At 51.3% G+C, this 23,976-nt stretch overlaps 1 protein-coding gene across 1 annotated transcript; it reads right to left on the bottom strand.

The window, feature by feature from the left end:
- Positions 1-5,730: 5,730 nt before the first annotated feature.
- CXCL12 (C-X-C motif chemokine ligand 12) lies at positions 5,731-15,169 on the bottom strand (the record flags this gene model as incomplete). Its single annotated transcript, XM_079699320.1, has 4 exons — positions 5,731-6,034; positions 8,700-8,786; positions 10,969-11,086; positions 15,109-15,169. 4 exons carry the CDS (start codon positions 15,167-15,169, stop codon positions 5,941-5,943), a joined length of 360 nt encoding a protein of 119 aa, XP_079555446.1. The 3' UTR covers positions 5,731-5,940.
- Between the last annotated feature and the right edge of the window lie 8,807 nt (positions 15,170-23,976).

The following is a 23,976-nucleotide window of genomic DNA, read 5'->3' as shown; positions in this document are numbered from 1 at the left end:
CTGTCCCCAGCATTCTTGCCTATGATGAGTATGATTACAATGGCCTGTTTTTCACTGACTATTGCAGCTAGAATTACATAACCCCTCCGTGTTGGGTCTGAGGAAGGAAAACCAAGTCTGGAGAGTTCCAAATGGTAACACTAATTTCAAACCGTTGGCTGCTACATTTGAGTACATGTCTTTATTAGGAAAATTATAAGTGCATATACATCTTTTCATTGATATGACTTCAAAGTAGAAATTGTTGTTTCTCAAAAGGAGTTGTTACTTGTTAAAAAAAAAAAAGCACACTGCATATAGAAAGCTGCCTTCTCCTGGACCATTTTCACATTATGTGGGAGATGCAATTTAAACAATACAAAATACAGTATTTATCGCATTTAACACTGAACCCATCACTGCTCAGAGACTGAGAGTCCAGCGAGGTTGCAGAGTAACAGCCTATGGGATTTTTCAACTTGACAATGTCAGTGGTCTCCTTAGGGGACTTGAAGGTTTCCAGGGAACATTTCCCAGGGATGGGAAATTTCCCAGGGAATATGTGTAGAGAGATCAGGACCCCACAATTCTCATCCAGCTACAAAAGGATGCACCACCTGGGAAGGGTGATGAACTCCCAGTGAGAGATCCCATGGTGATAACACCAGGGGGCAGTCAGAAAAGGAAGGTCAAATCGGATCAAGTGAAAAGGCTTAGAAGTTCTCTGGACTTCACACAGTGGGGACTGCAACCTTTTGCTACTCAGGCCCTCTGCTCAAAGCTGGTCCTCCTTTCTCTGGAGGACAGGCAGATAAGCAGAGGGTTCTTCGTGTGTCTCGCTGGGGTCTCAGCACCTGGCCGGAGTGGGACAAAGAACAGTGCAAAACAACACAAGGCACAGGTTCGGATTCCAACACACAGCACGTCTGTGAGTTCAGCACCCCCAAGTCTTCTCTGCCTGGGTCCTGATGCAAAGGCTGGCAGTGGAGGACGACTCTGGAGGTTACAGGAGCCCAAGGGAAGGTCAGGTAGAGGCAGCACTGGACCAGGAGGAACAGCTAGGTGACCCCTAATCAAAGTGATCCACGGAACTTGTATTTTGAAAGCAAAAGGGGATCAGGAGAGCCTTTTCCTTTGCAAATGGACTATTTAAATGCATATTTGCTTTAGCTGGGCAGTCTCCACTTAGGAGCAGATTGCAAGTAGAGGGATTGTCACACAAATCATTTTTCCTGCAGTTTCTCCTCTTATCTATTTTTCCCCCTATAGGGGAGAAACAAAAATTATTCTTAACTGTAGTCAAGATTTATTTAGGGCCATGTTAATTTTCTTGGAGAAAGAGATTTAATGGTTCTGGTTCATGGGTTCCAGGCGATGATCATTCCAAATTTTCCATGAGATTTTAAGATGACTTGAATTACTTGGAAAATGACTCTCCCACTGAAAATTAGATCATTTCATGTATAATTCAGAAGCCCTGTAGTGACAGGTTAACTTCAGAAGAGGGTTTTGAAACCAGCTCTGTACCCCTTATAACTAATAAAGGACCCTCCATACTCTATTGTTTTCAATATAACAAAGCTGGTTTGAGGATGTGAATTTTTGTTTGGTTGATGGATTTGCATCTATTTGCATGAAGATCTAATTTAAAGGCATATTTATGGAAATGCCTAACACATGTTACTGATAACCCAAAGATTTTTAAATCTGAGAACACCTACAATTCAAGATTATTTTACAAGAATACACTTTCTGCATGTTATTTACATCATCCTGAAAATTGATACATTTCCTTGTTTTGCCCTTCTTTTTTTCTACTTTCTTAATTTAAAAAAACTTAACCAGAGGGGAAAAGTATTAGTGAGACCAAATGAAAAGCAAAACAAGCCAAAACCCCTCAAGTGCCTGCTTTTTCAGAAAGTGAGATTTTTAAACTGTTTAATGCAACTCTACAAACTGCTCTCAATAAAGGAAAACACCCTAAATGTCAGGATTTTTAAGCTACTTTCCCAACCAGCCCATTCTTTTCTAAGAGGAATGCCCTGCTGGACATCCTGTAAGCACAAGATGATAGCGGTAGCAGAGAAGGTCCAGGGGCCACTGTGCAAAGTTAAGAGATGATGGGATCATCAAATGGTGAAAAAAAATAGGTTAGATTTTAATTGGGAAGGAATCTTCATGTCCAGGATTGAATATTTTATGGATTGGGCTTTCAAAACCAAAAAAAAAAAGTTGAAAATTCTTTTCTTGTTATTCCCCAAACAGTGCTGACACCATGAAGACAAAAACTCTCTGTAGTTCTGAGGTACCAACAATTATAGACGCCTTGAGATTCTGCATCCTCGAAGGTCCTACTGCTGCAAACCGAATTCCCTTGGGCTCTGTTGATCCAACATGGGTTTGTGATCATGGGGAAAACAAGATTCCATCCAAAAGGATCACAGCCCTAATCAGAAACCTGGTCAAAGGCCCCAAGGGGCATCTCCTCACTCTCAGGCTTTGCATTTGAGGAACTGACAGTGCGTGCACCGAGGACATTGGCTTTGAACAAAAACACAGGATTGGACAACGGACAATATTCGAAACAAGCCACAGATGTGCACAGTGCTTTCAGGACCGGGTAACACGAGACATTTTGATTTACTTCTTGGTGCCCAGTTTAAAGTAAAGCTTTGCTCTTGAGAGAGTCCTTTTCCTGGGTCATGGAGACAGTCTTGGATACACATGATGATGGATGAGAGAGAGAATGATGAGAAGGACGTGATGGGATGTAGAGGAGAGCTTGGGATGAGGGGTGAATCTCCCCCTACCCTGGCCTCACACTCCTGCCTGCCTCAGCTCAGGGAAGCCCTGCGGTACTCGCCAAAGAGGCAGAACCCTGCTCTCACCCTGAGGAAGGGTGAGGCTCCTGCCTGGCCCCCCAGAACCTCTCCCCCCACCCCCGCCCCACCCCTGCACAGGGCAGCCTTCGCTAAGGTCTGTCCACGCTGACTGGTGCTGACACCTCCTGGTGGCTCTCCACCCTGGACATGGTGATGTGGGCAAGGCTCCCTCGGTCTGGGGTTCCAGCCTGCACAGCTCAGAAACCTCTGGCTAGATAAAGGGTTCCGGGAAGGATATTATAACAAAGCAGGTAAAAGAATGGCCTTAATCTAAGTTCCTATCTGTCGCCAGTGACACTGGATAATCAGACTAAATGAGAAATAAACGCCATATAGTTTGCTACATAATCAAATGGTGAAGTAAGGCAAACTGTGCAAGACAAGGCCCTTGGAAATGCATTCAGGCCTGCCTGGGTGTAGGGGAGTGGCTAGCTACAGACCCTTCCTAACACTGATTTCAGACCTGGGCTCCTACTGTAAGGTTTCCTCAGGCGTCTGACCCAACCTGCGCCTCTCACATCTTGAACCTCCTGTTAACAAGAACAGAGGGAGACACCATTAAGGCGGGTTCCTGCAGTGGCCGGGAAGCACACCTGAGACGCTGAGCCCCGCTCCAGCCGGGGCCACACCCCTGATTTCCAAATCTCTGCGGTGCTTCTGCCTTCCGAGACCCTGAGCAGGGGGACTGAAGTGAGAGAGACAGCATGGCAGAAGCGAAGGATGGACGGAAGGCGGGAAGCAGAGAGGGCAGGTGGGCACAGCAAGCACAGGGCGGATGGACGAACAAGGGCACGGAGATGGCATGGCACAGTGGTCACAAGGCAGGACGAAGTGCGATGCCTTAGCTCAGCATAGACATTAAGCCCCAGGACCTCTGGGCTGGCGCGGCGGAGGGGCCCCGGAGCTAGGCGCCCAGGCAGCCGGCACTGGGACCGCACATGCGCACCTGGTGGCAGACGCGCGAGCGCTGCCTAGTCAGTTTCAACCCACAACAGAATGGAGGTCCAGCTCTTCGGCTCTTCCACGGCGGCCCTGCCTTCAGCGGGGCTAAGGCCCGCTGGTCAGATACAGTGAGGCCCCAGGGCCAATGGAGTCATATAAGGACAGACAGGGGCTTGCCTATGTTTTCTAATGTGGGTCCAACCCTCTGAGTCCCCGCAGCCCCGGCTCTCCCCGGAGAGGTGGCAGATGCTGTCTCCCTGGGTACTGCAGAAAGCAGTTTGTAAGCTATTGCTTACCTCAGGGAAGCAATAGCTTGACCCACAGTTGCTACAGGGCAAACAGCTCTCCTAGAACAGACCTGTCACCCTCTCTGGCACAGAAATGTACTGCTCTTGCGGTGTGAAAAAGGGAGCATGGAGTCACAGGTCTGACCCTCTGCAGGTGCTTTTGTAAGAGTAGCGCTACCCTGGCCAAGGTCCTGCAGACCAGAACTGCTGCTGGCTTCCACGGAAAGGACTACAGCCCTGGATAGCCCAGCAGCCATCCAGAGGCCTTCGGAGGCACCACAGGCAGGATGAGGTAAGTGGGCAACCCACATGCCCGGGAGCAGGCCTGCCATCCCTGTTGCTGGCAAGAGGGCCACAGGCTGGGGGAGTTAGCCAGGTACAAGGGATGGCCGTGGGAAGTAAAAGTCTTTGGCTACAGTGCCCTAGGGGGACACTTCTCCACTGAGGAAAAGTGATGGCTGTAATTCCTTATGCTGTAATTCAAAGAAGCGCACTAAAGCATGAGGGGGACACAGCGCTCTGTGACCCAGGTGACAGGCAAGAACCTTGGGTTTCTTCTCCTGAAATCCATGTGCTCCATCCTTCAACCATGTCGTCTTTCTGGATCCATGTACTGAAATTATGACCAGGGGTCTGGGGTACAGGGTGAGTGTGTGTCCATGTGTGACGGGGGATGGGGAGAAGAGTAGATATTCAAGGTTTCCCTTTTCAAAGCACTACTGAAATCAGGGCCTTGCTCTCCCCTGTGATCCCCCTGCTTCCAGTCCAAATTAGAGAGACTTGGCAAGAAAGCTCAGCCATGAATCTGCGGGTGTATGTGTGTTGAGGGCGGGGTGGTGAGTGAGGACTGAGGGCAGCTGCATCCCAGAACCTAATCAGTTGGGATCACGCAGAAGGGGGAAGGGGATAGGCTAGGAGTCCCCAGAGCTACAGGCCCTTCACACAACTCCTCTGCATCAGGGACCCGTTTAAAGAATCTACAAAGTGAATTGCCCTGCAAAGAGGCTCCCTGAGAAGCATTTCCACAACTGCTCTCTGGAAATGCAGAGCTGTCAGCCATTCTCCCCACACGGTCTGAAGAAACCCACCCAAGCTTGGAGATAAAGCCGCTCATACAGCCCCAGGCCCAGGGAGGGAGAGGCCAGAAAAGTCCTACCCCAGGTGGCAGAGTGGTGGAGAGCCAGGCAACAGGCATTTGGGGAAAGGAGTCAGTTATCGCCCGCAAATGGCATGGCCACAGCCAGCTCTGCCCCGCAAAGGCAGTGATGCCACCGGCAGTGGCAGGTGAGAGCATATCCAGCACATGGCCCTTGCTGGGTGAGGTGCCAGCTGCTGGGCCAGCAGGCCGCTCTGTGCACAGGCCAGGTGGCCACACGCTGGCCTCAGACGGGAACGCAGATTGTAAGAGTGTGGAGCTGTGTAAGCTCTGAGCGCTCATGATCATGGGCCTTGCGAGAGAGGGAGCGGAGGGCAGGGTGGAGGCTGATCAGCCCAGGGTGATGCTGGAGAGAGACCCTGGGCCATTCTAGATGGGGCGCGGGCCATTCCGGAGTCCCAGGCTGTTCTAGATAGAGTCCTGAGCACACAGGCTCTGTGTCATAGACTCCAACCCCGGTCTTTGTACAACTACTTTCTTCTTAACTTAGCAGACCAGGAAAGGCCCTAAAAAGCACATAAATACAGGACCCGGGGTGGCCACAGTGGCGGCAAAGTGCTGCTCCCCCATGGAAGTCTGAGCACCCGCCCGGGAAGCAGGGGCTCTGCCCTGGAGGAGGGTTAGGGCAGATTTGCAAAGCGCCGGGAGACACAAGAGCAGAGTGCACTGTGGTCCTTCTCGAGGTGGCAGATAACTAGTTTTTCCTTTTCTGAGCAGCCTTTCTCTTCTTCTGTCGCTTCTTTTTTCCTATCTTTTCTTTTTTCCCCACTTTTTCTTCTCTGCGCCCCCTTAGATAAAATTAGTAGAACCATTAATAACGTTGAAATAAACAGGAGTCTTTCTCAGTCTGCACAATATTTAAAAGTGGCCCGTGTATTTGTTTAACCCTGTCTTTAGTCTCAGGCCTGGAGGCCCCTGGGCAAAGCACTGTCTTTCAGTACTTCATTAAAATAAATTAGACATTTCCCCCCATTCAAAAAAATGTTAGACGGGCTTCCAGAACACAGATACCCGTGAACTGGTTATAGCCGTTGGCCATTTGCCAACTTGACCCTGGTTCCCGCTATTTCCTGAGGCTTCTGACAGGGATGAGGACTTGATATCTGAAAGGGTGGGAAGGCACGCCCAGGGCCAGGCTGGACTGGTCTTCTATCTCACCCCAACCTGCTCTCCTAGGGCTTCTTTACATCTCAATGCAGAGCTGAACTCTCTGCTTTATCTTTAAAATCTCTGCATTTCAAATCGAATAAGCTTTGGAGGTTGGAGGCCCAAGGTTCAGATGGCCATCCAGGAGAAGAGAAAGAAGGCAGCCTGGTCCCACCTTCTCCTTTCTGGATGCCTGTGCGCACCCCCTGGGAATGACTGGGATTGTTCTGGAGAGCAAGGGAGAGAGCTGGTTAGCAGAATTTTATTAGAGCAACTTTATTAGAGCAATTGGCTCTAATAAATTGGCTCTGTCACATTAAAATGATTCAAGCTGAATGGTATTTAATGATTTATGGGGTAAGGCCACCTGTTCCTGAGAAAGCTTGATATTAGCCATGGGCTGGAATTATGGGATTTTTACATGGGAAAATGTGAAAGCTGGATATTATGAGGATTGAGTCTCTGGAGATTACATGGGGATGTTAGGAGAACCAAGGAACAGTAAGAAGGGGAAGAGGAATTAGTGAGTCAAATATTATTCTTCAGAAAACTAGCCCCACTGCTTCTACTGGGTTTAAAAAAAAAAAAAGACATAAAAACTTGAGCTAAAGATCTAATCTGCTCCTGAGCAAGGCCCATGTGCTGTCACTTGCATGTGAACTCGGCAGGAGGGATGCAAGGCACCTGACCAGCAGGCCAGCTTCTCTGAATAAATTCCAGAAATGTGTGTGAGCCCCATGTCTGACAACTAATGGACTTCACCTCAGGTAAATAAATTCCCACATACAGTAGGAGGTTTATACCATGAAACAATGAGCATTTTATTGCTAGTGCATATAATGTCACATTTGATACAATTTTAGTACAAGTGAAAAAATACACTGTGGGTAACATTAAAAAGCTGCAGTCACACTTATATGTCATATATATTTCTTTACAAATCGCCAGTAGTTTATGGTAATAGAGAAATGTAACCTACTGACATTCATATGGCTCCACTTCAAATATAAGAATTGTTCGACTATAAATATATTCTGAAATACATTTGTTTACTAAAGTAACGTTTAAAAAATTGTGCACGAAAATATATATAAAAAAATGCCTTGCAAAAAGTTACAAATACCACCAGGCCCATCTGTGGATCACATTTATGCAGGGGATTTCATCTTGCCAACATTTCTGATTGGAACCTGAAACCATCTTGTGGCTTCAGGAAGAGGGGTTAGTGGCAAGAGGCTCATTGATTCATCTATTTTTTCACTTCTGATTTCAGAAACCTCAGAGTTTGTAGAGCCTCCATGGCATACATAGGTTTCAGAGGCAATCACAGAAACCAAATTCCTCAAAGCAAGCTCTCAGATTGAAAACTGCATTTGATTCTGGAAAGACTGTCTTTCGTGGGAAGGAGGAGACATGATCTCATACCCCCAGCAGAGGGCCAGCCCCGTTCTGGAGGAGGCCAGAGAAGGATCTCACAGAGGGCCTGCAGAGGAGGGGCGGGCAAAGGAAGGAGGGGGCCACAGGGTGGGAGCCCCTGCAATCACCCTCCTCCAGCTGGGTGCGTAGAGAAATGAGAAGCAGAAGCGAGATGAAAGCATATTCCGGGAGGCAGGGAGAGGTCGGGAGTGACCCGGAGAGGGTCTCTGAGCACAGTCCCCAGTGATGGCGGTTCTACGTGGAACCCACCCATCCAATCACTGAGCTTGAAAGAGGAGGTGAAGGTAGTGGCCGCTGCCTAGCACTGGTCAGCATGTGGGTTGTCATTTCAGGAGAGGCACCCCCTGCAGGCGTCGCCCACAGCCTTCCTCCGAGCCTCAGCGTCTAGAGGAAGGATGCTTATCTGAGCTCCCTGCTTGGCCATCACCTGACTGTGCTCAGACCCCCCCGGGGGAGAAAAGGAGAATCTCCAAAACAAACCAAATACAAAGCTTGAAGTAATCATTGATTTAAAAAAGGGTAATGAGAATGATGATGATTGTGATGATTATGAGGGAACCGACTGGTGGGAAATGCTATTGGGATGATACAATTTCTTAGAAAAACCCCAGTTATAAAACAGCCAATGTGAAAGGTACGGGGCACAGATGAACACATGCTGCGATATTGTACCGTAGGCTATAAATGCAGTTGTCTACATGCTGGACAAACTTCTCGCCCGTGCCCAGGTCAATGCGCTGCCCCCCAGGCACACCTGGTCCTCACCATTCAGGCCTTCCTCCCCCACACACCTTTGCCCTTTCATCTCACATGGGTTTAGCTTTCCTCAAGTGGATCTAGTGGAAAGTCCTTTTTGGTTGTTGTGCTTACTTGTTTAAAGCTTTCTCCAGGTATTCCTGAATCCACTTCAATTTCGGGTCGATGCACACTTGTCTATTGTTGTTCTTCAGCCTTGCCCTGCCAAAACAGAAGAGGCAACAGTGTGCAGCTGATCGGAAGGGAACATGGCTGTGACCTGGACATCTGCTCATCCGACACCCAGGTTAGGACCCAACTGGAACGGGGTGCCCCGCTCGGCAGGCTCAGGCTCGGGAGGAACCCCAGGTGTGCTGCGGAGACAGTGCTAGCCGTGCTGCAAGTTTTACCCCAGAGACACTGGGGAGTGAAGAAAAGTCTTTAAGGAGTCCAGGGAGAATTTACACAGGGAACATCTGAGTTGGCTTTTGAAGGATAAGTAGGAGCTGGGCAAGGGAAGTAAAGTGGGAAGGAAAAGCAAGAGCAAATAGCCCAAAGGGGTAATAGTGCAGAGAGGATGTGAGGAATTTGGGAGACAGGACACTCAAGAAGCCCGCGGCCAGATGTAAGGGGCAAAGCAGTGGGGCTTCATCTGAAATTTTGTTTACGATGGGAACTTGTGGGGTAGTAGAAGCAGATTTTTCTTTTGATGGACCATCTTGATAGTACATGAAAGACAGACTTGAGGGTAAGCCTAGAGGCAGGAGACCTACCAAGAGGTACTGCATAGTCTGGGGGATGGGGAGAGGTGAGAGTACAGTGGGAGGAGGGGCAGTGTGGGGGAGGGGGAGGGGAGAGGTAGTGTAGGTAGTTTGCCAGAAAATGGTTTCCAGAGAGATTTTACAAGTTCACTGAATGTTCATGGTCTCATCTGTTCTTTGAAAGTTCCTACTGCACCTTCCTCCCAATTCTCACCTTTACTCAGAGCCTCCCTCCCTGAAGACTCCTGGAAGAGGACCTGGACTTGTTTCTGGATCCCTCTCCATAAAGCCCCTGGGTACCAGGTAATCTCAAGCAGCCCGAGGACACCACCACCCAGCCGCTCGGGGTCTAGAAGGACCCGTGCGGCCAGCACAGAGGCTCGTGGACACCAGGAGTCTTCACACAGCCTGCCTGTTGAGTCAACGAGCTGTGCAGAGGGCCTGGCTCAGAGCAAGGCGGATCCAGGTCCAATTCTGGGGATTGCTGTTTATTAAAGTGTTTGCCCGGAAAGACATGAGGATTCTATCTGGCTTCTTCAACCTCGAGGCAAGGGAACCCACAGAGTCTGCACTGCAAAGTGGGCCCATCCTCGCTGAATTCATTATCTGATTAAATACTTCTCAAAAGAGAGTATTTTATTACAAGCAAAGAAAATGAAAAAAAAAAATCGTCTTCTAGTGCCCTAAAGCATATTGTAAATGACAAACACATTCAAGGCAGCAAAGGCTAGAGAAAAAGAAAAGTCAAACCTAAAACCACTTGGTGTTGGGTGGAGCGTCATCAGGTGGGTGTAACTTTTGCTCCAACTGCTGTGTCCCCATCCTGCTTTTAGTGCTGGGACTTTTCAGGAGGTGAGCTCTGCCCAGGAGACCCCAAGCCTCAACTCCCCTACATCTAGACACATGGCCAAGCTCGTTGTGAGCGAGCACGGGGACACACGGGCACTGGAGGGCCGAGCAATGGACGGCCACGTGTGGCTTTCTTTCTTGACTTGGTTCAGCCTCCTGCTCTCCAGGAGATCTTAGTGTCTCATGTATGTGTGATTTTAGTATGTCTCGTTTCCCACAGGAATAAAATCAAATGTTAGCAGCTGCCATCAACACCAGCAAAACTAAAACCTTGTGTGTTGGCTTTCAGAAAATGCAGTTAAGTGAGCTGGTAATTTTGAGTTTCACCAAACAGTTTAACGATGACTTCAACTGAATTTGAGTCTTGTGAGTTTGTGCTACGTGATAAAGGATTAAATTAGGGCACCAAAGCCCTGAAATTGGCAGAACTATTACTAGCAAGGGGCTGGCTAATTTACTGTACTTCAGCAGAAAGAAACTTTGGTGAATCCCATGTTTCTCCAGTCTAAGGGTGCATCTGAATGTGCTCCCACCTCTTGCACTAAAGGGAGGAAGCTTGGAGAGAAGAGGCAAGGACCCTCTGTGAGTGAGCATGGCACCAAGGGTTAGGGCACCAAGGGTAAGAGCAGCTTTTGAAACCCCTGCCTGGTGGTACTATCAGCTGCCTCTAATTATGCCAGGTTCGAGCCTGGACACTTGGCATGTGTCGTTTCTCTAGTTTTAACAAGTCTGTGAATTAGGTGTTACTATGCCCAACAAATGTAACATCCCTGGAGGATGATGTTCAGACTTACACGATCTGAAGGGCACAATTCGGAGTGTTGAGGATTTTGAGATGCTTGACATTGGCTCTGGCGACGTGGCTCTCAAAGAATCGGCAAGGGCATCTGTAGCTCAGGCTGACCGGTTTCCCTAGAGAGGTAATGAGAACAAAGCAGCTTGTTATTATCCTGCCAGGCCTTGGGGATACAAGTGTGTCTGAGTCTGCAGCCGAGTGATCGGATGGTGGAATGAGGGTAGGATGGGGAACGATGCGAGGAGTCATGGGTGCACCCTGGCAGAGACCTTTTCCTTGGGCAGCACAGGGAGCTCTGAGTGGGCTGAGGCTCAGCTTCTACAGGGCAAGAGGCCAGAAGGACCTGAGGAGAGCTGGACCCTAGGAGGGTAGGGAAGCTAAAATCCGAAGGCCCCTGCTTGGGTGTCTCAAGATAAAGGACATTCATCACAGGAGAGAACTGTTTCAGTCCAAGGTACTGAGGTTCCTAGTTATTCTTTGCAGAATAAACTCCTCCAGGGCCAACTGAGAAAGACTTCCCGATTCAGGGAACAGGGAGGGGGAAGGAGGAGGCTCCAGGCTCGCTCTCTCCCAGGAGCCACTGCAGCTCCCCTGGGAATGTTCCCCTCCCCCACCTGCAGTCTTCTCTGTCCTCACATTTACCTTAAGCCCAGGCAACCACAAAAGAATCCCACTGGCTTCCTACCTGGGCGTCCCCAGAGGGCAGGCAAGGGCCCATCTTTTCCCCTGCACTTCCAGGGCTGGAGGCAAACGTGGCTTTCATTGCCTGTGCAGGGATGCTCCAGCCTCCTGGGTTGTATTACATCTTTGTTTGCCAGTTCACCAATTTGCAAAATGCCATAATTGACACTCATTAGTGTAAATTGGCAAAGGGCTCCTGCAGAACCCACAGCTCACCCTGGAAGTCTAGAATTGCAAGCCCCGGGGGGTGGGGGGGTGGGTACTGACATTTGTGTGTATGTGCGCGCGCGTGTATGTGTGCGCGCGCGTATGTGTGCACGTTTTCTGCAGATTTTATCCAAGCCCTACTTAATACCCCAAATTATTTGAATTTGTGGATTCTTTCATCAGGGATTAAATGTAGGTCTGAGAATATTTAGTCCAGAGATTAAAAAAAAAAAAAAGTTTGCCTGTTTACAGAGCTCCCAGAGGCCTCCTGGTGGTTCTGAAGTTCCATATTTGGGGCAAGAGAGCTGGGGAGGCTTGTGAGTGAGGGACTTAATTTTTTTTCTCAAGGCTGAATTCCATCAAGAGATGGCATGGCCAACAAGTCAGGGGGAAAGCAGACCACCTGGCCCCCCAAGACCAAACTCGACTCCCTGAAAACCAGGAAGAAGAAAGCCTGGCTTCAAGGCTCTCAGGGACTCGTGGCACTGGAGAGCCTGGAGCAGGCTTCAGGTTTACACCTGGGCTAAGTCCAGAAAGTCGCTGCTGGGACCTGGCTTTTAGCAAGTGCACCGGGTCCCTGCAGAAGTCTGTATGGCCCTGTAACCAGATCACCTGGGAAAGGGGCCTGCAGCTGGGGGCTGGGTGGCCAGGGTAAGGGAAGAGCCAAAGTCTCCCCTCCGAGTGTCCTGCCTCCAGGTTCCCCTGAAATTCTCAGGGGTCCTTCAGAGCTGAGCAGAACCGCCATGTGGGGCCCACTGGTGAGGCAGGACTGGTCCCAACCTCAGAGCAGCAAACTGGAAGGTGCACAGTATGACAGCTGCTGGGGGCAGCGCTGTGCAATATGGGGGCTGCTCCTCCCCCGTGTCCCTGAGATGCTGTTCTGAGTCCATTAGCCAAGCAGTGGTGATCAGGCCAGAAATCAGAGCCCATTCTGAGCTCAGAACACAAGCTTTCTCTTTTTCTCCTCTCCCCTCTCCACCTCCTGGGATTATCCATTTCCTTCAAAGGCAATTTTTATTCCTGCTCCCAGGACCCAGTTGCCTGCCTGTCAAGTGGAGAATTTCAACAGGTTTTTTAAAGTGACAGAGTCCCAAGTGTTCTTACCAAGAGAGCTAGGTGCTGTGTCCACCTGGTGACCTTCCTGCCCGCTTTTTGTCAATATTACTAACTTTTCCAACTGTTTTGCATATGGTCCGTGTAATGGCAAGAGGCCTGACTGGTCCAGATGTTACCCAGGGCTTGGGGGAACTTGGCTTCTGGTGAACTTGGCTCCGCTCTGGAGCAGTCCTTCCACTCTAACGCAGAGATAAGAGCCCCCAAGCCAGCCCCTCCAGCCAGGCCTGGGAATGGGGCCCACCCTGGCTTTAACCCCTAGAAGCCCAGGGCATCCGGGGACCCAGCTGCTTGGCTGAGGTTAGCCAATGGAGGGAGGGTAGGAGCCCGAGTCAGAGCCTGAACAAGGGGACCCAGCATGGGTACACAGGCTCCAGGTGGTCAAAAAGTGCATTCTGGCCTATGCGTGCAAGGAGAGCCTGACCAAGTGGGAGCCCAGGACCCTGACTTGGCCACTTGGCTGCCAAGAGGGCAACTCAGATGGGCAAGCAACCAACCCTTCCCAGAGTCAGGAGGAGTCTGTGGATGAGGCCCCCACTCCTTCTGTGCTCCCCCCAGGTCAGCTGTGCCCAGGACTCAAGGACCTGAGTCCTTGCATTCTAGTCACTTCTGCAGTTCCCCAGGGGAGGGGGCAGCTAGAAGAAGCACCATTTCCTCCCACAGCTGGATGATGACACCTCTACTCTCACCAAACCACTCAATTTAATACCCAAACCAGAGTGTGCCCCATGACCTGGGTTGGGGGTGTCAGAGTCAGTGTAAAGACACAGGCTACGTTACTTTTTCAGCTTACAGAAAAATTCTGAATTCCCTTTGGTGCCAGTCTCTCTGCAGCTCTGACCAGCAACTTGCTACACTTTTAAAGAACACTTCCCAGGTGCTCAGCCACCAGCCAGCGAGAATGCAACAGTGGGCTTCAGCTGGCACCTGGCAGACCGCTCCAGGGCCTGGGGCCCTGCACAGACCTCAGCTGCACCAAGCACAGTGTCCTTCAACCCTTTGCAGGATTTGTTGGAAACTTTGCAGCCAAGAAAGCTCAGCATGGCCTGACCATGCTGACATGGTTTTGTTTTGTGTGTTCAGAGGCAACAGTTTATTTTGGTTTGCAGCAGTGGTGTCCTGTAACAGGACAGTGAGATTTCGCTTAAGCCTCAAAAGTAAAAAAGCTCTCTCCCTCTCACAGTGAAACGGTACACCACCTTTCCCCATGGCCTAAAGCCTTGGCGACTGAACTTTGCTGCAGCGCTCACTCCGAGATAGAGTAGTGCTCGCCTGTCTGGCGACAAAGGCGCCAGCCTGCAGGTGTGTTTTGGGGGCTGGGCAGGCGCATGCATGACCCGGATCGCCCCTGGGCCTCTCCTGGGTGACCCCAGAAAGAGGCAGGGAAGGCACTGTCGGGATGCGCTTCCAGCTTCGCCGCGTCGCTGCGGACCGCGTTGCGGTACAGAAGCGCAGCCAGGCGTTCGCCGCAAACCCGACAGCTGCTCGGAACGATATGACTGCCAGGGACGCCTCGCAGCTGCACCCGATCGCATTGCCACCACAAGCAAGTCGCGATGCCAGACAGGCTTTGCAAAGCGCTCTCTCCAACAGGAACCGCAGATCGCATCTCCAGCGCGGTGCTCAACGGGGCCTTGGCGCGGGCCGGGGCAGAGGAGCCGTAGCCCCGCACGGAGCCAGGAGCCCATTCTACTCTGGAAACCGAGCTGGGCCGCGGGAAGGCACCAGCTGGGAGGTGGATGGTCAAGGGCCAGGAACCCGCGGCTCCCGACTCGGCTCCACACCTCCGCGCCCTCCCGCGCCGGCTCCGAAAGCACCCTGGGCGCGCTCGCACCCAGTTATCCTGCCCGACCTCGCTCTGCAGCCCGCCAGAGGTCTGGCAGCCGCTCGCGCGTCCCGGAACCCGAGCGCGGCAGCGGAGTGCGAGCCTCAGCGCGGGGGGCGCTACGCTGGGGACCTCAAACGCCGCACGCCGAGGGAGCGCGCCCCGCGAGGTGGGCTGCCTCGACCTCCCGGGTGCAAAGCGGCGCGGATTAGGTTCGCTCGGGACGGCGCGGGCCGGGGCAGAGGAGTCGTGGCTCCGCAAGGAGTCAGGAGCCTGGCGCCTGCCCACGCCTCCGTCGCCGGGCGCACTCACCGTCGCTGAGGCACAGCGCAGCCAGCACGAGGGCCAGCACAGCGACGATCTTGGCATCCATGGCAAAAGCGGGCGGCGGGTGGACAGAGGCAGGACGCGGAGGGGATGCGACTGCGGAGAGTGAAAGTGCGGCAGCAGGAGGCGCGCGCCCAGCACTTTAGAGGCGAAAGCGGGGCGGGGTGGGGCGGGGCGGGCGCGCGGCAAGGGGCGGGCCTGGAGCCGAATTCTGCCTGCGGCCCGGGGCTCTGACCAGAGTCCCCTCCCACGCGGCCGCGCCCCCTGTCCCCTCCCTCCCACCTCTGCTCCGCGCCCGGGATGCTCCTGGGACTGCGGTGCGCCCCAGCCTTTGACCTCTCGGTTACGCTGGGCCCTGCTTTGTAGGCCTAACCTGCACCGAGGAAGCCAGCCGCTCAGTGAGGGTCGGGGATAGGACTGGTTACTGTTCCCATTATGCAGATGGAAAGATTGAGTCCCAGAGGCGGGAACAGAATGAGAACCAAGGAAAAACAAACAGGTCGGTCCTAGAGGTGAGGACCAGCTAGGCCAGCGGCGTCCCGGGTAGCTAAGAGGGTCCTTTTGGGGGAGTGTAGGACCTGGAGGTGACCACCGGCTTCAGCTCACTGCTCCGCGGCCGGGAAAGCTGGGACTAAGGGAAACAGACTAGTCTTTGCAGTCAGAGCGACTCCGATTCGATTCCAAGCCAAAGCTATAACTTATCAGCCGAGCCTCAGTTTCCTCAACTGTGAAGCTCTAAAATAGAGTGCGCTGCCACCAAAAGGAAATACTGGCAGTTCGCCCCGGAGGCTCTTGGGAAACGTGAATTTACTCAGCCCTTTGCACCTCTGCTCTTTCCACGGTGAAATGGAATAAACCCAGTTCCCACCCCGCGGAGGGGAACTGTGGGATTTGACTTGAAACTCCCCTCCCGACCACCACGAAGTGCTCAGCACTGCGTCTGACACATAGTCTGTACTCAAGAAATGGAAGCTAGAAATAATTGTTTACACTTCAGTTATTTTCTCCGTCTCCCCAAAGGATGCCCTGCGCCACCCGAAGTGATGAAAGAACTCCCCTCTCCCCCCACATCCAGGAGGGTGCTCCTCGTCTTTCTGGTGCAGAGAACTACACCCACGGGGTCGTGTCTCGGCGGTGTCCAGCCCTCCCGGCAGGTTGTTTCACCCTAACCTGGACACCCGAGATGGCCCCGGCAGAGCACAGGGTTGCAAGCAGGCGGTCTGGGAGGCGCAGGAATGAGAAGAGTGCCCTTCTGAGCCTCGCTAGTGGTCACAAGCCTCTCCGGCCACCTCCCTCTGCTCTTTCCCTCATAATGTGACAATGGAGTGGATTCTGTCACCGCGTCCATTCAAGGGATGTTCGGTGGGGACAAGTCTCTGGAGTCCTGGATCTCTGGCCTTGGGGGAGTGGGCGGGGCCCGCCCGGCCTGGGCTCAGCTGCTCCAACTGGGAGCCAAGGGAAGGGGCAATCAGCAGGAAGCTGCGAGAGCCCCGGGATTCCGGCCGTGGGGATGGGTGTCTTTTGCATTTTTCGTTTTGTTTGTCTTTTTCCAAACTACTTTTGCGCCCAGTTAGGTGCTCTGTGAACATGTATTCATTCATTCATTCATTCATTCATTCACTCCGGGCCGAGCCCCCTTCTGGGTGCTGGGTGTAGAGCCGGGAATCCCACTGACTTGGTCCCTGCACTTAAAGAACTAACAATCCAATGGATAAGACGGTCCTCCGGCATTCCCCGGTCTCCACCTCCTCTCGGGAGACCTGGGGCGGGTAATCTCCCAGTTGGAGCCCTAGCCCGCTGCTGACAAGCTGGCGCGCGGCGGCTGAGCTCGGGCGCCCTCTGGTGGCGAAGTCTCTCATTTCCCCCATTCCCCCCCTCCCCCGCGCCCCTGCGGTCCGAGTGGACAAAGACTCAGGTCCGCCCCAGATCACTGCACAGACGGGTGAAGCTGCAAGGTTCAGTCATATATCGGGTGGCCGGGACTTAGGGGCACACCACAGAGGCCAGAGCCCGGCGACAGCCGCGCTTGTGGAGCCTTACCTGCAAGTCCGGCCAAAGCCAATGTCAAAGCCTCTCGCTTGTTTGCTTTTGGTCACAAATCGGTTGTTGCTCCCACAGCCTGAGGGAGCCACTGGGAGGGACCCGCGTGGGCTGAAGGGAAACCAGGGCCTCTGTCTGGCCGCGCCCTGCAACCCCAGGACAGACATCAGTGTGGGACCCATCAGTGCCATCACTTCCTCCATTCATTCATTAAAATTCTTATTGAGCACCTGTTATGTTCCAGACATGGGATAAGTGTTTGAAATACTTCAGTAAAGGAAGCACAAACAAACAGACGAGACAGCCCAAACCCCTTTCCTCCTGGAGTGTACATTCTGGGGGATGGAGGAAAAGAAAATGGCACTATACATAAGTAATTAAGCACATAAGCTATGGAAGGTCATTAAGTGCTTAGAGAAAATGGACCAGAAGGAAGGGGAGTGAGTTAGGATTTTAAATAGGGAAGCCAAGGATCTGTAAACTGTCCACAGTTTATAAGTTGGCAAGCTACTTAAATTTAAAACTCTGCACAAGTCAACACTCTGGGGACCAGACTGTGCCTTTTTAACCTGGGCTCTGTGCTCTGTCACAGTGGTGCCTCCCACATTCAGGGTAGCAGGGCCCACTACCCTTTCTCCTCTGTCCTTTGCTTATGGCACTGTCTCTGCTTAAAAGGTTCCACCTTTCTTTCTCTGCCAGGAAACTCAGTTCCCTGTCAAGGCCCAAAGCAATGCCACCTTCCCTGTGAGATCTTGCAGATTTCTCCCACACTCAGCACGCAGAGCTGCAGCTCCTCAGGGACAACTCAGTCATGAGGAGTTCAAGGTGAGAGGGAGGCAGGGGTCTGGCTGTTGGGTTAACAGACAGGTGCATCTCCAAGGCTCGATTTTGTGCTATGGTCTCTAGACCCCTAGTGACAGTCCAGGTGCCTGCCCACAGCCCTCTGCCCAGCATAGGCTGTTCATACCTTCAGAGTTGAGTGACTGGGCTTTTGGAGAAGGACCTTAGTACAGGGTTGAAAGTTTGCACCCAATCATTGTTTCCCAGTGTAAAACCAACAAGATGACTTCAGGTGGTACTCTGAAAACATTATTTTAAACAACATAGATTTATAAACTTATTTTTTAAAGTAATAATAAATAACTAGCACATTAAAGCAGACATTTCAGATATTGCTCAAGACTGATTTCATGATTTAAGTTTTAAAAAATAAGTAGATTTAAACTAACAAAGCATGCAATAGTATAGGTGGTTGGGGAGATAGCAAAAAATCAGACAGGGGTACAAAAAGATCTGAAGTTTGAAAATAAATAAAGAACATTTTTAAATTGCTTGACACTCCCCCTTTTATAAACAAACCATTTGGTCTCAAAGTGGTAAAACAAAATAATACAAGGGAGATATGGCACCTTCACTCTTGTCATCCAGATAAGGCCAGGAGCACTCAGGTCCTAGGAAGGGTGTGGGGATACATGAGATCCTAACCCCCAGCCCTGGATACCCATAACCCTCCCACCCCAATCATGAGTCTTCTTTCATACAGCCTTGAGTGTGGGCCTGGAGGGGCTACACCCCACCCACCCCTGCTCTCCCACCTTTGACATCTCGCATCGGGGTTCACGGGTATATGTCCTACCCTGGGAACCAGGAGGCCCATGAGAAAGACAAAACCTCAGAGCCTCGATGCTATCATCTGTGGAATGGATATATTATCTCCCCGGGTTGGCCTTCGGATTTACTAAGTGTGAAAGCACATGGCACAGAGAAGGCCCTCAGGAAGATATTTACACAGGACTTCAGTTTGCTTCCTCTGAATTCGTCACATTTGGTTCTTACAAAGATGACACCAGCAGAATAAGCCCTAATATCTCAGCTTTGAAGACAGGAGCCTGAAGTTCAGAGTGGTTCAAGGCCTTGGCCAACATGGCAGAGCTGACCAAGGACAAAGGCACAACTCTCTGGACCAGCGTCTCTGGATTCTGGAACATCAGTGTGTGTGGGGATGGAGGTCACATCCGTGGCAGGTGTCTAGGGAACCTCTTGGCGTCCTGTTCCCAGGGCCCAGGCTTAGCATCTGTCAGGCTGACTATATTTTCATTGACTGGATCCCAAATTGGCCTCAGGAGCCAGTTCCAGGAGCCCCAGTTCATCCTGGAGGGAAGGACCCAGGGAAGCTGAGGCAGGGCTCCTGCATGGGGCTCGCTCTGTGCTGGGCCCTGGCTGGCTTTTGGGATACACATGCAGGCAGGGTTCACCCTAGGTGAAGGTGCACGTCCAACAAGCCAGATATTCTGTGTAAGGTGGCTGTACCCAAAGACTCTCCCTTGATGAACACTTCTAAAGCAGGGGTGGTATTTTCTGGGACATCCTCGTGCCCTCAGCCTGCACACCAGCTCCCACACACCAACGCAACTCTGCCTGCACCCCATCGACAAAATCAGTGGAGGCAGGTCCAAATTTGCTCTGTCAATCCTAACCCTACCCCTCTCTCTTAGTACCCTTGCCTCTGGGCAGACTGGCCTCAGCATCTAGAGCTTCATCAAAGTTTCTGGAGCTGGAGTATACACCAGCCCCCACCATAAACCCCTGGGTGATAGGGAGTGTGTGCCCTGGGGGATAAATAACATTTACACAGGAGTTACTCTGTATTGTATACCTTTTGCCTCCTTTATCCCCACATCTACCTGCGAGGCGGGTTCAGTGGTAACCCCATTGCCCACATTTGGGAACTAAGGTCACACGGCTACTCTTTGGCAGAGCAGGGATGTAAACCAGCTCAGCCTGCCTCTGCAGTAGAGCTGTTCCTGGTGAAGGATAGAAGAGTAGATTTGCCACGTAAACTAGAGGACACCCAGTTAAATTTGAATTTCAGATAAATGTGTCTTTTTTTTAACATAAATATGTTCCAAATATTGCATGGGACATAGTTACACTAGAAGGAATTATTCGTTGTTCATCTGAAATTCAAGTTTCACTAGGTGTGCAGGATTTTTATTTGTTGATTCTGGTAACCCGACCCCAGGGTCTTACACTCTTCGTGACACAATGGAGCCCCTCTCTGTGAGCTCCCTGCCTGCAACTTCAGGACCTGTAGGCAGAGGGTGGGAAGGGCATTGGGAAGGAAAGTTCTGAAATCACCCACTTTCTCAGTGAGAGAATTTCTTGAATTTGACTGCAACAGTCTTATGATGCTGGCAAGTGGTGCATTAAAGCAGTACGGGAGTGATCTTTTTTATTCTCCTTTTTGCTATGAACAGATTAATGACACACTAGCCCCAATCCTGACCTTCCAGAAATAGTCCTGGTCATGCCTGAGGCAAGGAGATCCAGGCTTCTTCTCTCCAGCATCACCAGCCCTCCTCTTCCTCTGGTCTGGGCAGATGAATGTGAAGTCCAGCTACTGACACCCTTTCTGTCTGTTTAGGAGGCCTGGGCTGTGTACGGGGGAGGAGGAGAAGCCGTCATGCCAGGAATGAGCATCACATGAGCTGTATCCTATCTGGAGGGATCCTCAGATGTAGAAAGAGGTCAAGCACTGCTGTGGGTCATGGAGGAGGGTTTGGGCCCACTGCCTGCACAGCTGGGCCCCTAGTCAGAGAAATCAGGATCCCAGCCCCACTGGCCCTCCCTGTTCAGAGGAGGGACTTGTACATCTTCCGCCACCTTACATCCCTGTGGCCGGAGTCTGAAGTCTTTCTTCACAGATGTGCTGGACAAGACCGCACACGGAGGCTGCCCAGAGAGGCTTTCAAAGCCAAGTGCAAAGGCGGGTCCCCCTGGCAGCCTGGCCCAGGGGATATAAGTGGGAGGTGGACTCGGGTGGTGAGGATTGCCAGCACCTCTAAGGTACGCATCCTCCCACTCACTGCTCAGAAGCAGACTGAGGAGGTTAAACAAGTTGATCATTAAAAGATATTTTTGTTTGGGAATAAGTTATCGATAAAACTTTGTAAGTGAGCGGTGTTGTTGTTTTTCTTAAGCAATGCAAATCCAGGATGCTGACTGGGAGTTTGAGTCTCACCCATGAATTCTCACTGGCTTCCAGCTTCCAGCAACCTTTCTCTTCTCAGGTTCCCAGAATGAAGTTTTTACGTTTGTAATCAGACTGATGGATCACTGATGCTCCCTTTGTCTCTGTAAAGTACCCAAGTTTTGCCTCACAGCCCTAGGCTTGCCACCAAGAGGTGCTATACTTCTTTCATAAGTCTGCAATCCAACTTTCCATCCACCCGTCCATCCATCCATTCACCCTTTCGCCACCCATCCACACATCTATCCATTCCTCTATACACCCACTCATCCATTCATCCAACCATCCCCCCCATCTGTTCATTACCCACCCAACAATACATCCATCCATTTGTCCACTTATCCATCCATCCATGCACCCCTCCATCTGTTCACTCACCCACCCATACATCCATCCATCCAACCACCCATCTACCTGGCTCTCCCTTTCAACCACTCCACACTAATTCTCTCCAGGTACTGCTCTAGCCCTGAGATGCCTTTTCCACCAGGAACAGAAAGATGTACCTCCTGATTTCTGGGCCACAGGGGAAGAAGAATCAAGCATAAAGGGCCCAAAACGCAGAGATCACCCAGCAAGCCCTCACCTTGAAACAGATCAAAACCTTCGCTCTCTCCTTGCTGAAGGAATGGGCTCCCTGAAAGGCAGGGAGGGTTTCCTGGCTTCCCACCCAGGCAAGGCGCTAAGGAGGGACAACATCTGAGTACTCTTTACCTCTTATTGACCATCCCATGATTTTCTTCCATAAATAACAAAAAAAAAAAAAAAAAAAGGAAAGAAAGAAAAAGAAAAAAATAGCAAAGAAACAAACCTTTATTTCACTGTTTACTCCTTTGCATTTAATGAGCAGTTGTTAACATGACTAAAGCCATCTGATGATTCTTGCCAAATGGAAAAATCTCCCTACAGGGGCAATAAAACAAATATTCAGGATAGAGAGAGGCAGTCATAAAAGGCATTACCCGGTTGTAAACAGAGACGGGTGGTGGTGATGTATTACCCCTGCCTTGGCAGCTTTCAACAAAGTTCTGAGATTCCAGGAGGGGCTCTGACCCGAGGCAATATTTACTTCTGCGGCTTCTTCCGCAGGTCAGCGTGGGTATAATTCTGTCTACCAGTTGACTGGAGCTGAGGTTTTGAGCAGGAAGCTCCAACCCTGAGCACTCATAACTCAGGAGGGGTCAGGAACCCCTGCCCAAAGCGGGCCAAGAAAAGCACATTGTCCTGTCCTGGCTGGGCGGGGTGAGAGTCGCTGCACACCAGGCCATTATCAACAGAGATGGTTGACTTCAGTTTGTACCTGGTCCAACAGCACCACTGGTTTGTGAAGTTGTAGGCTGTATTTTGTCCCAGTGCCCTCAGGAGGCCCATGCTTTTCTGATATTCCACCACGCAGAGGTAGCAGTCTTAGCTGTTTAAGAATCTCATGCCTCAGTAGAAAGAGCCCATTAGACCTCACACAGATCTTGAAGTCTGAAGGAAAAGCAAAGCTTAAACTTATGAGGACAGGCATCCTTCCCTAGGGACCAAGCACGAAGCTGCCTTTTGAGGCTGCATTTAGCCTGAGGTCCTGTGTGTGATGATAACCCCAGTCTGGCCAAATGTCAGACCCTGACGATTCCAGAGATGGGTCACTCTGCCAGCTCAGCTGAGCTTCCCAGCAGCACTATAGGGTGAGCATCCTTGACCCACTCTTCAGATGCTGACACCCAGGCCTTCAGATGCTGACACTCAGCTCACCTGCTGAGCTGGCAGTGCAGACCAGACTCTGCCCAGAACTCATGCTATGGCCCATGTGTTCCCGGCTCGCTCCAGTCTGGGTGTGGAGGTGCCTGTCTTTTGGTTGCTTTGGACGAGGATGGGCAGACTCCCCCCTGACCCGAGGCCCACTTTGCGGAGCACTGGCTGGTGTGTAGTAGGGATCTGAAACTTCACAGTTAGGTTCTACCCTAGAGCTGAGAGGAGGCAGTTTAATAACCCTACAGATAGCTGACCGCAAAGACCAGAATGAGGCCCCCAGTCCTTCAGTCTGTGTCTGAGGCCTGCTGTGGGGTCTTCAGAGCCTCGGAGGCCCAGGCCGGCTGGGAGCCCCAGCGTGGGCCATGGGCCTCCTGTCTCATACCCATTGGCGCCTTCCTGGAGGATTCCAGGCATGGCTCTCTGGGCTCTTGACCAGGGCTCCCCTCATCCCTGCCCTAGCAGATCTGGAATCCTCACAGCTAAGGTCATGCCCAGGCACCAGCTTCTTAGAATGGAACATTTTTTACAGGAGCTAGAAGAGGAGGTGGGATCTGCTCTTCCCTTTTGGTGGAGCCAGAAGCTTGGAGGACGGCACGCTTCCATTCTGTGTAAGTGCAGGGAATGCCAGCACTTATTATTATTATTATTTACGTCTTCCCAATTTACAACTCTTCTTGGTTTATGAAGCAGTTCTTGCATGCATTTCTCTCTCCCACTGAACCAGGGGTTCTCATCCCCATTTGGCTGACAAGGAATGAATCCAGGACTCAAAGACTTGAGGGAGGTCGCTCAGGTGGCAGGTGGAGAGGCAGGGTCCTGGGGGTTTTCATGCCCTCAGCTGCAGGACCTCTAAAGGCTGGTGTACACATTGAGAGGGTTGGGAGTGCCGTCAGGAAGAAGCAGCTCATGCAGGGGTGAAGGTGCAGCTGCTTCAGCAGATTTGACCTTAGCAAGATGTCAGGAAAACAATTCATTGCCTGTAGTCACTGCCGGTCACCTCAGTCTTAACACAGAGGCTTCTCAGGCAGGTGTCTGCATGCAAC

The sequence above is a fragment of the Hyperoodon ampullatus genome (genome assembly GCF_949752795.1).
Source record: "Hyperoodon ampullatus genome assembly, chromosome: 1".
Lineage (NCBI taxonomy): Eukaryota > Metazoa > Chordata > Mammalia > Artiodactyla > Ziphiidae > Hyperoodon > Hyperoodon ampullatus.
The sequence above is the reverse complement of the archived record's forward strand: the minus strand, read 5'-3'. Positions and strand labels throughout refer to the sequence as shown.